Source organism: Myxocyprinus asiaticus, chromosome 26 (assembly GCF_019703515.2).
Source record: "Myxocyprinus asiaticus isolate MX2 ecotype Aquarium Trade chromosome 26, UBuf_Myxa_2, whole genome shotgun sequence".
In the NCBI taxonomy this organism is placed as follows: Eukaryota; Metazoa; Chordata; class Actinopteri; order Cypriniformes; family Catostomidae; genus Myxocyprinus; species Myxocyprinus asiaticus.
The window spans coordinates 16,558,077-16,571,253 of record NC_059369.1 but is presented as its reverse complement, the minus strand read 5'-3'; the positions used below and the strand labels follow the sequence as shown (position 1 = coordinate 16,571,253).

Sequence of the window (13,177 nt, the reverse complement as noted above, 5' to 3'; positions counted from 1 at the left end):
GTTAGTTCTAATATCACATAGTATCATTTGTATGCAAAACTTTGACTTGAGTGTCAAAATACTCTTGGGGCCATTGTATACAGTAATATAAATGATCTTAGCAACCATAGAAGAAGAATCATACAGTATGTTGCTGTTCACCTTGACATTAAGCACCCAATTTACAAATTGTAATATATCCGAATATCCTTCTATATTTTTTTTAATAGGTCCACCACCTATGAATGGAACAGATGAGCCCTTATCTTCAGCCTCCATCTTTGAGCATGTGGACCGAATGTCCCGCGCAACTGATGGTCCCAAGCGTCTACCAAACAAAATCCAGCTCATCGCAATGCAGCCGATGCCAACCCTGCCCCTACCCAGACCTTCTGCCAATGACAGAGCTGCAGAGAACACCAAGCTCAACAAAGAAGTCAGTAATATAATAGCCCTTACTTTACATGTATCTAAACTAATACTTCTACTAATTTGTTTTAAGAAAATTAGTTTTTGCTTTTGACTTGGGGTCCCATTTCAGTCCTCATTGTTTTTTAAAAAACACTTTCAGTAAAGATAAATATGTGAACAAAGTGTATCTGAGATTGTTTGATGTAAGCTCCTCATTGACTGTATGTCTTTATGGTGCACAGATCCAGGTGGCTTTGAGGCATAAATCCGAGATTGAGCACCATCGTAATAAAATTAGACTAAGGGCCAAAAGGAAGGGCCATTACGACTTCCCTGCCATGGACGATCTCATTGATGGGCTTGGTGACTCCAAAGAGCAGGACCGGATCTATCAGAAGGCCCAGATGCAGATTGACAAGATATTGGATCCAGATATTCACATGCCGTCTCTCTACACAGAACCAAAGAAAAGGTAAAAAAAAGACCCCAGGATCTGCAGCCCTACAACTATGAATGTGACTAATCACAATAAAGAAATATTCAAAAACAATCCAAATTATCAGTATAAACATGCACAACAAGATTATAATTAGAAATAGTGCGACTCTATGAACTCTAAAGAAAAATGTACTGCTTTTTTCATTTGGAGGCTAGGTAATATATATATATATATATATATATATATATATATAAATACAGTTCAAAAGTTTGCATACCCTTGGAGAATTGGTAATATATATGTACCATTTTTAAAGAAAACATGATTGAGCAGGCAAAACACATTTCTTTTATTTCTTATGGGATTCATATTCAACTGTAGGTTATAACAGAATGGCACAATCATAAAACAAAACAAGGCAACAAAGAAAAAAATGAAATGACCCCTGTTCAAAAGTCTGCATACCCTTAGTTCTTAATACTGTGTATTGCCCCTTTAACATCAATGACAGCATGCAGTCTTTTTTTTTTTATTTTTTTTTTTTTTTAACATTTTTATTGATTCATATGCACATGACTGTGTAAAAACTCAACACATATATAAAGAATCAACATTTTACATTTAAACCCTACTAATACAATCCCACCCTGACCTCTAACGAACACCCCTGTGGTCCCACATAACACAAACACAATCCCAAAAAAAAAAATTAAATATATATATATATATATAAATAAAATAATAATAAACATACATGATTAAACTAAACTACACTCTCCACATCCCCTCCCCGAGAGTCCCCCAAAAAAACTAAATATTTGCCCCATTTTTTAACAAATAAGTCCCTAAACCCCAGCCTTCTACTTACCGCTTCATCAAATGCAGCTACCCTCCCCATTTCCACACACCACTCCGAAAAAGAGGGTACTCCACTTGACTTCCAACCGCTTAAAATTACTTGCCTGCCGATCATGAGACTGGTCAGAACCCAATTTATTTTGTGATTATCCCCTAAATGCATGACTGCCCCATCACCCAAAATACAGAGTCTGGGACAAAGCAAAACCTGAGTGTTCAAAACATCACACAAATAACTCCAAACCCTCAACCAAAACTCCTGGATCTTAACACACCCCCAAAAGACATGGGTAGTGTCTCCAACTTCTGATTGGCATCGCCAGCAAGTGGGTGTGTCTTTAAGACCAAGCCTATATAATCTAGAGGGGGTCCAATAAAATCTATGTAAAATCTTAAATTGCATAAGGCGAACCCTTGCATCTCTAGATACAGACTTGACATTTTTAAGAATCTTAGTCCACACTCCATCCTCCAATACCAAATTCAAATCTTTTTCCCATACTCTCTTGAGAGAAGTCAAGGCTCCATCCCCCAGACACTGAATTAGTAGGGAGTAATACACTGATGCTTCATGGCCTTTTCCAAAAGCAGCAATCAATCCTCCCAAAGCACCTGCCGCTTTAGGGGGGTGCGTGCCACTCCCAAAAACAGTGCAGAGTAGGTGGCGAAGCTGTAAATACTTATAAAACTGAGATCTGGGAATGCCAAAATGTTGAACCAAATTTTCAAAAGGTCTCAATACCCCACCCTCATATAGGTCACCAAGTGTATTAACCCCCCTCACAATCCAATCTGACCAACAAAAAGGGGACTTATTAATACATAGTTTAGGGTTCAGCCATATGCTTGAGGCTGCGTTTAAATAAATATCCGAATTAAACACTCTGGACACTTTTGTTCATATCGAGTGCAAATGCAAAATAACGGGGTGTGACTTAACCTCTCCGGCTAGTTTGATCGAAAGGCTTTGCAGTGGCGAGTTAGGGGCAAGAAATTCCTTTTCAATACAAAACCAGAGAGGGGCTCTCTCAGGTGGAAGTGACCAATGAGCCAAATGTCTAAGACTGAATGCATAATAATAAAACAAAATCTTGTGTAGGCTTAACACACCATTGTCAATTGGCCTATGTAACTTATTGAAATTTAACCTGGGCTGCTTACCATTCCAAATAAAGGACTTCGCTATGCTATCAAATTGCTTGAAATAAGAGAGGGGGACATCTACAGGGAGAGACTGAACAGGTAGTTGAATTTTGGAATACAATTCATTTTAATAACATTAACCTTCCCAGTCATCGATAAATGTAATGAAGCCCACCTGCCCACATCGCTCGAAAACCTTTTTATTAAAGGGTCAAAATTAACTCAGACAAATTTGCTGGGAATAAAATTCCCAAATACTTAATGCCCTGTTTGGGCCACTGGAAGGCACCCGGCTGGAACGCCGTTTCTGGGCAGTACGCTGTCAGTACCAAAGCTTCGGATTTAGACCAATTGATTTTGTATCCTGAGAACTTGGAAAAGGAATTAATAATTCTGTGGAGGCAAGGTATAGATCTAGTAGGTTCAGAGACAAATAACAAAATATCATCTGCGTAAAGCAGAAGCTTATGCTCCACACCTCCCACTGTCACCCCTGGAAAATCATCCACCTTTCTTATCGTGGCTGCTAATGGTTCCAGGGTAAGACAGAACAATAATGGGGAAAGAGGGCAGCCCTGCCGAGTGCCCCTATTCAGAGTAAAATAACCTGAAATTAATCCATTTGTTTGTACCGCTGCTACAGGGTGTCTATAAAGTAACTTAATCCAACCAATAAATGTACTCCCGAACCCACATATTTCCAAAATCTTAAAAAGATAATCCCATTCTACCATATCAAACGCCTTTTCGGCGTCAAGTGAGATGGCAGCAACCGGAGATTGATCATTCGCTACTGACCACATGATATTGATGAGACGCCTGAAGTTACGGCCCCGAATAAATCCCACCTGATCTATATGTATAAGAGATGTCATAACCTTACTTAATAGGTTAGCCAAAATTTTGACAATATTTTACTCTAGTTGGATCAGGGAGATTGGATGGTAACTTTTACACTCGCTTGGATCTTTGTCCTTTTTAAGAATCAAACTGATCCGGGCTTGTGTCATGGTTGGTGTAAGCTTTCCATTCTTTAATGTTTCAGTATAAACTTCTAACAAAAGTGGAGCCAGTTCTGTAGCATTGGATCTAAAACATTCTGCGGCAAAATCATCTGGCCCCGGAGCCTTGCCAGTAGGTAGGGACTTAATTACCTCGTCAAGCTCCTCCAAGGTTATCTCAGAATCAAGAGAGTTTTTTTGCTCAGTCGTCAGTTTAGGAAGATCTAATGGTTCCACAAAGTTTCTAATATCTTCATCAGTAGACAAAGACGTGGAACTATAAAGATCAAGATAGAATTCTTTAAAGGCATTATTAATATCAATGGCTGAGGTAAATATTTCACCACCAGCAGATTTCACTGAGGGAATGATAGAAAAAGACTCTCTCTGCTTTATATATCTAGCCAAAAGCTTCCCTGCTTTGTCCCCTGACTCAAAGTATGACTGTCTTGCCCTGAATAACCAAAACTCCACTTTCTGCGACAAAATAGTATTATATCTATATTTCAATCAGGTCAATTCTCTGAGGCTATCAGCTGACATACGGTGCTTCAGCTCTGCCTCTGCACTTTTAATATTTCCTTCCAATTCCACAAGTTCTCGTGCTTTGGATTTTTTGATGAATGAGGCATACTGCATGATCCGACCCCTAAGAACCGCCATAAGTGCCTCCCAAGCCACATCCACAAAGAATACTGAGGACCAGTTGGTTTCCATATAAACACTGATTTCAGCCTTTATCATTTGTTGAAAATCAGGATTTTGCAGAAGGGATACATTAAGGCGCCAACTATATGATTTCTTTTTCTCTGTATGTGGCATCACCTCTAAACTCACCAGGGCATGATCCGAGACTAAAATGTTTCCAATTGAGCAATCAACAACAGATGAAATGAGGGATTTGGATATAAAAAAAAAATCTATTCTAGAATAAATCTTATGGACTGATGAAAAAAATGTATAGTCCCTACCAGATGGGTTCAAAATTCTCCAAATATCCGTAAGACCAAGATTTTTACACATCCTGTGAAGCATCAGTGTTGCTCTAGGGGGCTTACACACTTTTGCTTCACTACGATCAAGGACTGAGACCATCAAAAGACTAAAGTCTCCTCCCAATATTATATCATGAGGGGTGCCAGCGGCTTGCAGCATCCCTTCAAGATCTATAAAAAAGCCCTGATCATCAGCGTTAGGTGTGTAAATATTAGCCAGAATCAACCTTTGCCCTTGAATTTCTGCTAAAACAATAATGACTCTTCCTAATTTATCTTTAATCTGTTTGAGACATTTGAATTGTAGATGTTTATTTACCAATATAATGACTCCCTTACTCTTACTTGAGCCAGCACTAAAAAAAAACATGTCCCATCTTCCCAAATTTTTCAGCTTCCTGCGGGGAGAGATTTGTTTCTTGAAGAAACACTATATCATATTTCTTACGTTTAAGAAAAGTAATAACCTTCCTTCTTTTTATGGGGTGCCCCAACCCATTCACATTCCATGTGGAGAGAGATAGTACACTCTTATTAACATTTGACATTTTGATATAGTAGAAAAAATAAATTGTGTGTCAAAAACAAAATTATACAGACCACATTCCCCATTAGTGAAACAATCAACCCCGAACTTCCCCCTGAACAAGACAAACAGAAAAAAGAAAAACGTGCGCATTAACCCCGCACACGAAAGCGCCAACCGGCGTCAATCCCTTTAAATTCAAAAGGTCCATGAATGCCCACGAGCCCCCACGACAACTTTGCCATCGGATTGCTCAATTTTGCCTCAAAATTTGTGAGGCAAAATTACATAACAGAAAATACTTTGTAAAATAAACCCAGTCAATAGGAAGAATGAACAAAAAGAATGTGTAGATTCATTCACAGAACTGTTTTAAAGGTGTGATCTTCCACAAAACAAATTCCAGCTGATATAAAAGTTCAGTTTCCTCGGACATACAGACGAATGTTCAGTGAGCCAGCTGATATGAGTTCAGCGGATGATGTAATCATTCCAATGTCCTGTAAAAAAAACTCAACAAAACAAACTACAGCCAGCAGGAGGAATAAGCACAAAGAATGAACAGATGAATCAACAGCTGTTCCAAAGGAATGTTATTCAATAGAACAAGCTCCAGCCGCTAGGCAGAACCAATACAAAAAGAAACAAAACTGGCATCCCGGTTCCCCGGATGGTCGAGTCAATTCACTCGGAGGCCTCATAAAGGTATATACCATGACTTACACAATTCGTCAACTTTATAAAAGACATCCTTTGTGTGAGCATGTAGATATTTTGCAGTCATCCGTAGTGTCCACTCTCAAACTGGCCGGGAACTTCAATGCAAAAGTTTCTTTAAGGAAAAGTGTTATTCACAGAACAAACTCCAGGCGCTCAGCGGAACCAACGCAAAAAACCCAAAATGTCGCACAGCTTCCTCAAGAGTAAGTACAGCGAGTTGACCCACTCACATAAGAAACTCAGCCATTGATTCTATAAAAGACATTGCCTGATTGGGACATGTAAATACTTTGCGACCAACCTTCATTTCTATTCTCAGTTTGGCTGGAAACATCAGAGCAAACGAGATCTTTCGCCGATGTAAGAGTTTCTTACATTCCTTGAACCGATCGCGTTTCTCTCTTGTCGAGTTCGCAAAGTCCGGGAACAAGAAAAAAAAAATGGCGCAACACAAGATCTTTATCGGATGATCTCAGAAATCTGGCCAGAATCGGTCGGGGCCTATCTCCCTCAGCAAATCTGTGAGCTGGGACTCTGTGAGCTCACTCGATTTCCAGCTTGTGTCCTTTTATGTCGAGCAGACTCGGGAAAAACTCATCTAGGAATTTCACCATATCTCTGCCCTCCTCATGCTCAGGAATTCCAACAATGCGAACATTATTCCTGCGGCTTCTATTCTCAAGATCTTCAAGCTTTTCAAGGAGATGTTCCAAATCAACTTTGGTCGCGGGCGGATTAGCGGTTAATTCCCTCTCCGAAGATTCCAGAAAATCGATTAGTCTCTCAACATCAGTCACTCTTGTAACTAGCTCAGAGAATTTTGTTTCCATCGACGTATTACAGCGAGATCCTCCAAGTCAACAAGAATCTTCATCAACATCACCGACATGTTGGACAACTGACGCTGGATTCTTTCTCCCGCCGCGCCCTCCAAATCGAGTCCCTGGTCTGTAGGCCTGTCGGGGCTTTCATCTTGAACACGTAAGTGTCTTTTAATGTCTCCAGAGCCCCAGGATTTTGACTTCTTTGCCATGTTTTGCATCAAAGAGCAATTGTGTAACTGGGTGGATCAAATAGCAAAAGTGCGCAGAGCTCGTCGCTCACACGTCTGCTTCTTGCATGGCGTCACGTGACCCCCCCCCCCCCAACAAACTCATTGACTATTGATACACAGACACTAATTACAATTTAAAAAGCCACAGGTGTGGGAAATTAACCTTTAATTTCCATTTAAACCTGTGTGTGTCACCTTGTGTGTCTGTATCAAGGCCAAACATTCAAGGGTATGTAAACTTTTGATCAGGGCCATTTGGGTGATTTCTGTTATCATTATGATTTAAAAAGGAGCCAAACAACTATGTGATAATAAATGGCTTCATATGATCACCATCCTTAAATAAAAGACAGTTTTTTTGTATGATCAGTCATACAGGGTATGCAAACTTTTGAGCACAACTGTATATATATATATATATATATATATATATATATATATATATATATAATTTTATTTTTATTTATTTTTTATTTTTTTCAATTGTTAGAATGCAGAAAAACGTTTCACAGAGAATGACCAACATTTGGCACCAGACTTGTGACACATGTGAAAGGCTTTGATGCAAAAATATTTTGTTTGTAAATATTGTACAGTGTATTTTACATTATTTAGACACTAATGTGCCTTGATTTGAAAAGGCCTTTAGGTTTAAAACAGTCCCAGCACTGCAATATCTCTTAAGTGTCCACTTTACATACATTTCTAAAGCACGTGTAAACACTCAGGACTGTGTGTGTGTGTGTGTGTGTGTGTGCGTGTGTGTGTGGGCAGGTTTAAGTTGTTTACGAGGACATTTTTTAGGTTACAAACTGGTAATTACAAGGGTATTATGCTATAAATGTGGTTTATGAGGACATTTCTAGTGTCCCCATAATTCAAATAGCTTAAAAAACATACTAAAAGATGTTTTATTGAAAATGTAAAAATGCAGAATGTTTTTTGTGAGGGTTAGGTTTAGGGGTAGGGTTAGGGTTAGGGGATAGAATCTATAGTTCGTACAGTATAAAAATCATTGTCTATGGAGAATCCTTGTAATGATAGTAGTACCAATGTGTGTGTGTGTGTGTGTGTGTGTGTGTGTGTGTTATGTCTATGGAGAGTCCTCGTAATGATAGTAGTACCAATGTGTGTGTGTGTGTGTGTGTGTGTGTGTGTGTTATGTCTATGGAGAGTCCTCGTAATGATAGTAGTGCCAACGTGTGTGTGTGTGTGTTATGTCTATGGAGAATCCTCATAATGATAGGAGTACCAACATGTGTGTGTGTGTGTGTGTGTGTGTGTGTGTGTTTGCAGCAACAGAGGGAAGCGTTCTCCTAAACAGAGGAAGAAACAGTTGAACAGAGATCTGACAGATGCTGACAGAGACAGACTCATAACAACAGAGAGTGATGGGACATACAGGAAATACCCAGGAGTCAATAACATAGCATATGTGGTCAGTGCACTGAAGAGACCTGTATTCTCTCTGACTCCATTTCTTTCTCCACTGTTATTCTTATGTAATCAACTCTTTACCGTTTCTTCCCTGTTCTCTTCAAATATTTGTAATTCAAAACACTTCTAATCAGCTCCATGTTGTGAATTAGTTGGTGTTAATGTCTTATGTTGTCTGAAAAAAATAGTGTAATTTTAGGTTTGATTTAATCTATTTAAAGGTAAATCAACTTCTTCCACACTGATTAAAAGAATATTCCGGGTTCAATACAAGTTAAGCTCAATCGACAGCGTTTGTGGCATAATGTTGATTACCACAAAAAATTAATTTTAACTCATCCCTTATTAAGTGATTTTATCACACTAAAATCATGTTTTCACGCATATTGTTTATGTCTTGTGGCTAAACATTTGAAAAAATTAGTATTTTAACATTCAAAATTGGTCTCCATTCACTTCCATTGTAACTGCACCACTGTAACCCAGATTTTTGCATTTTTTAAAAGCCAGTCAGATCTCCTAAGCAACCAAATTGGCCCGGTTGCTAGGGTGGGTAGAGTCACGTTGGGTTAGCCTCCTCGTGGTCGCTATAATGTGGTTCTTGCTCTCGGTGGGGTGCGTGGTGTGTTGTGTGTGGATCCCATGGAGAATAGCATGAAGTCTCCACATGCGCTATGTCTCCGCCACATGATAAGATGCGTGGATTGACGGTCTCAGACACGGAGGCAACTGAGATTCGTCCTCCGCCACCCAGATTGATGCAAGTCACTACGCTACCACGAGGACCTAGAGCGCAATGGGAATTGGACATTCCAAATTGGGAGAAAAGAGTGGAAAAAAGAAAAGGAGGGACGATTTGAAATTTAGTTTTTTTGAAAATCAATATTATGCCACAAATGTTGTTGATTGAGCTTAACTTGTATTGAACCTGGAGTATACCTTTAAGTTTTACAGCTAAAGAATGAGTACTAGTGACCAGTCTAGGGACTAAAAAAGGGTCAAGAACGAAAACCAAAAACGAACAACATTTTTGGCAGAACGTAATCGAAAACCGGAAAAAAGTGATTTTCAATGTTCCGGAGTGAAAACTTTATTTTTAAATGCTGGTAATCGGTTATAACTGGTTAATTTTGTTTCAATAATTTTTTCATGAAACTAAAGGCCAAAGGGTTTATCACTGTAATTTTTTGGAACTTCACCAGTTCATGTTACCACCAAAAAATGAAACGTGCTTTGATCCTGAAGGAAACTGCTGAATCACACATTTCTGTGCCTAACTGCCCGTTGTGAATGAAGACCTTTTTAACCACTATGTATAATTACTACATATACTGTACATGCACGGCTCACCCAGATACAAGGAAAACATTATTAGAGGTAAAAACTACATTTCTCAGTTGTTTCCAAGTTTTCACTGAATTATTGTTAGATATGATGCATTAATACAGATTTGATGCTGCCAGGTTTTGAGTCAGAAGCAGCTCGGTAAATAAAATGATACATAAATGTTAATTAACTGCTTAGGAGGCTACGGAACTTCTGAACCGGAACGAAAAAATACAGTTTTTGCTCAGAACGAACCAAAATGTAAAACATTTTATTTTTAGTCCCTGTTAGCGACAAATACGTTTGAAATGACATACACACTCATTACTCCAGGCATATCAGTGGCCTAGAAAAAGGTGATATTTTACATACGGTGGGTCGCCCCCTCATGGTGGCCTTCATGTTGAGACCAGCCAAATACTACTGACTGTTCTCTCTGTAACACTATTGGTTGTGGAATAAATGAGTTATGGGTGACAAATATGCATACGAATAGGGTATGTCTAAAATGGCAAGAATGTTTGCTTTTGTGTAATGCTGCATCCAAGCCGATAGACGTTATTATGATGTTCAAGGTCACTGTCATATCTGCACCTATACATTTGATAGATGTGACCTTATACCAATATTGTCATACAATATGCATGAACTTTTTCTTTAGTTCAGTCATGACAACTCTCAGAAAGATTTAGCATGGTAATATGGGTATGACATTTTGATAGGATATTGGACTTGGCTGACTAGATCTGCTACACCACTGCAGAGCAAGTACGGAGACTTGCTACTGCCAGAACATACACAGACGTACTAAGTTAAGCATGTGGACATGCTGCTGCAGCAGTTGCACAATTAGAAAAACACAAGACGTGCTGCTTCACAATTAAATATAAATACAATCCCCCTGTAATAGATTTAGTCATGTGGAGGTGGAGGGTTTCAGAGAAAACTCGCACCGCATTGCATTGAAACTGGCTTACTTGCAAACCACGCAAACTGAAAAGGCAAAGAGAGAGTATGCAAGTTGATTGGCTAGCCATTTACACATCAAAGGATCTATCAGCTTACACCATGTGTGCTGACTGGCTTGACATACAACATGTGAGCGATCTAACTGGCTAACAGATCAGCTATCAGCTTGTGCCATTCAGAGTTTCACACCTGAACTTAGTCATTTCTTTCTCTCGCTTTTGTCCTGCAGTCGGATCCAGACCAGGGCCCCAATAATCACAGCCCATCGTCGCCGGATGATGTGTTCCACGGCCCGATTTCTTCACCTCCAGGTCATCCTCCTCCCCCACCACCCTACCTCCCCCCTCAACCATCTATAGAAGAGGCCCGTCAGCAAATGCACTCTCTACTGGACGATGCCTTTGCACTTGTGTCCCCTACCTCTCAGGGCAGCACAGCTGGCATCACCCTGCCAGGGGTCGGGCTCAACCCTGGAGCCCCACCCCGCTCAAGCCCACCATCCCATGGCTCACGGCCCTGGAGCCCAGGATACCCGCCCCTGAATCCCTACACAGGGGTAAGAAAAGATCAGCAGTGAATTTATCTAAAAAAATGGCACATTTAGCACATACCCTGTGCAATACCCTGTGGTTTTCAGAGATAACATGCAGTGTTCTAAAGAAAAATGTATTAATCAATTAAATTGAAATACAGCTCCTTGTGTTTTCATCTGGCGGATGATAATGCGGGCAACAAAACCATATAGACTAACACTAAAGGAGGGATCCATATCATATCCAGGGACCAGAAATCATAGAAACTTGTGGGTGGGTTCTTTTGAGGTTGTTGAGTTTCCACCAGTAAGCAACCACCTACAACATACTAGTAATCATGTAGCGCCCTGGCAATCACCCACAACACCCTGTCGTTGTGGCACCACTCACATTTTCTTCAGAAATTGTAAAACTCAAGTTGTAAATATGTTGTTAGAGTACTTTATCGCACGTCTGTCATGTTTTCAGTGTGCTAGTCACTGGATGAAGAGGATTTAATCCCCCCTTTAAAAACCCCTTAACACTAGACACCAGGGTCAAGGTAACACAGCTACTGACCCTGGAACTGCCTCTCTTATTCCAGCTTTTCATTAACCTTAACCAAACTGATCACAGATCAGCTCTTGATTGCATTTGAGCACTAACATCTCTGAGAAGCCTATGACTGATTGAGGATAAACTCTCACTATTTCAGTCTTAATCTTATGCATCACTTAGAAACCTGCCAAAGGATCAGTGATGGCATGCACTAAATTACATTTCATGTTTTGTTTTTTCTGTGAATGTCACAAAGCCCATCACAGGGCCACACACTTGGGGTATTTCACAGATCGAGATTTAACTGCGGAGTTGAAGCCATAAAGACTTGTCTGTCAGTGCTGTCAATTTAAGGTTTTTTATGTTGTTGTTGTAGAAGGGCTAGAGGGCATTGCAAAGGCCAACTGAGGCAAAATATGAACTGACTTATACCTTTTATTTGTAGAACTAGCCTTTGGCTATCTGCAAAGATTTTTATTAGAATCAGACCGAGACTTATTGCTGTGATGGAGCAGGGAATGCTACTCTGTCCTTAAAATGGCATTCTGAGCTCAGCTATTTAAAAGCTTTTCTCTTTTCTGGGTCACAGGGTTTATTTAACATTAGACAGAAAGGCTCCAGTTGTGGCTGAACAAACAGCTGTTTATGTGTGTTTCAGGGTTCACCCCAAAGTTAATGCCTTTGAATTGTCATTGTATGAAAAAGAACAACATACTTCAAAATGGTCCTTTTGTGTGCCAAGGAAGAAAGAAAGTCATAGTAGTTTTTAGCAACTTGAGGCTGAGTAAAAGATGACAAAATTTTCATTTTTGGGTGAACTATTCCTTTAAACAATCCCTTGTATGTATTAAATCATTGAGGATTGTGAAATCACCAAGAATCATCAGGCAATTTTAAGCTCAATGACTTTGTTTTGTTTTGTTTTTTTTGTCAGAGATATGCTGAATTGGGTCTGCCTCCTTCCGCTGCACAAGGTTTATTGCATAGGTAAGTTGAATCTGAGGTTTTTGTGCCCCTTTGCAATCTGCCCCTCCCCTAGTCCATCCTTTCTTTCTGTTCCCCCTCTCGGACTGTGTACTGCCGGAATGTGACTTCCTCTCACACAGAGACTGGTCAGAGCATGACTCCTCATCTATTATACACACAGGTCATGTTTATTTCATCACTGTGATGTTGCACGTCTGTGCCGCAAGAGCCTCTAGTGTTGAACCGACAGTGCAGTTCAGTGTCAGAATTTTACTTCTTTATT

At 39.7% G+C, this 13,177-nt stretch overlaps 2 protein-coding genes and 1 long non-coding RNA gene across 5 annotated transcripts in view; 2 read left to right on the top strand and 1 right to left on the bottom strand.

Moving 5' to 3' along the window:
* Positions 1–13,177, bottom strand: part of LOC127417294 (uncharacterized) — a 511,839-nt gene that overhangs the window by 349,497 nt on the left and 149,165 nt on the right. The window lies entirely within an intron of this gene.
* LOC127417291 (protein FAM107B-like) overlaps positions 1–13,177 on the top strand; it is a 212,003-nt gene that overhangs the window by 134,105 nt on the left and 64,721 nt on the right. The gene's annotated exons all lie outside the window — the stretch shown is intronic.
* LOC127417278 (UPF0606 protein KIAA1549-like) overlaps positions 1–13,177 on the top strand; it is a 93,910-nt gene that overhangs the window by 73,974 nt on the left and 6,759 nt on the right. For both annotated transcript variants that reach the window (XM_051657179.1, XM_051657178.1), the window contains exons 14-18: positions 210–415; positions 633–862; positions 8,423–8,564; positions 11,088–11,414; positions 12,863–12,915. In XM_051657179.1, the coding sequence (XP_051513139.1) occupies positions 210–415; positions 633–862; positions 8,423–8,564; positions 11,088–11,414; positions 12,863–12,915 (958 nt within the window). The remainder of the gene's footprint in view (positions 1–209; positions 416–632; positions 863–8,422; positions 8,565–11,087; positions 11,415–12,862; positions 12,916–13,177) is intronic.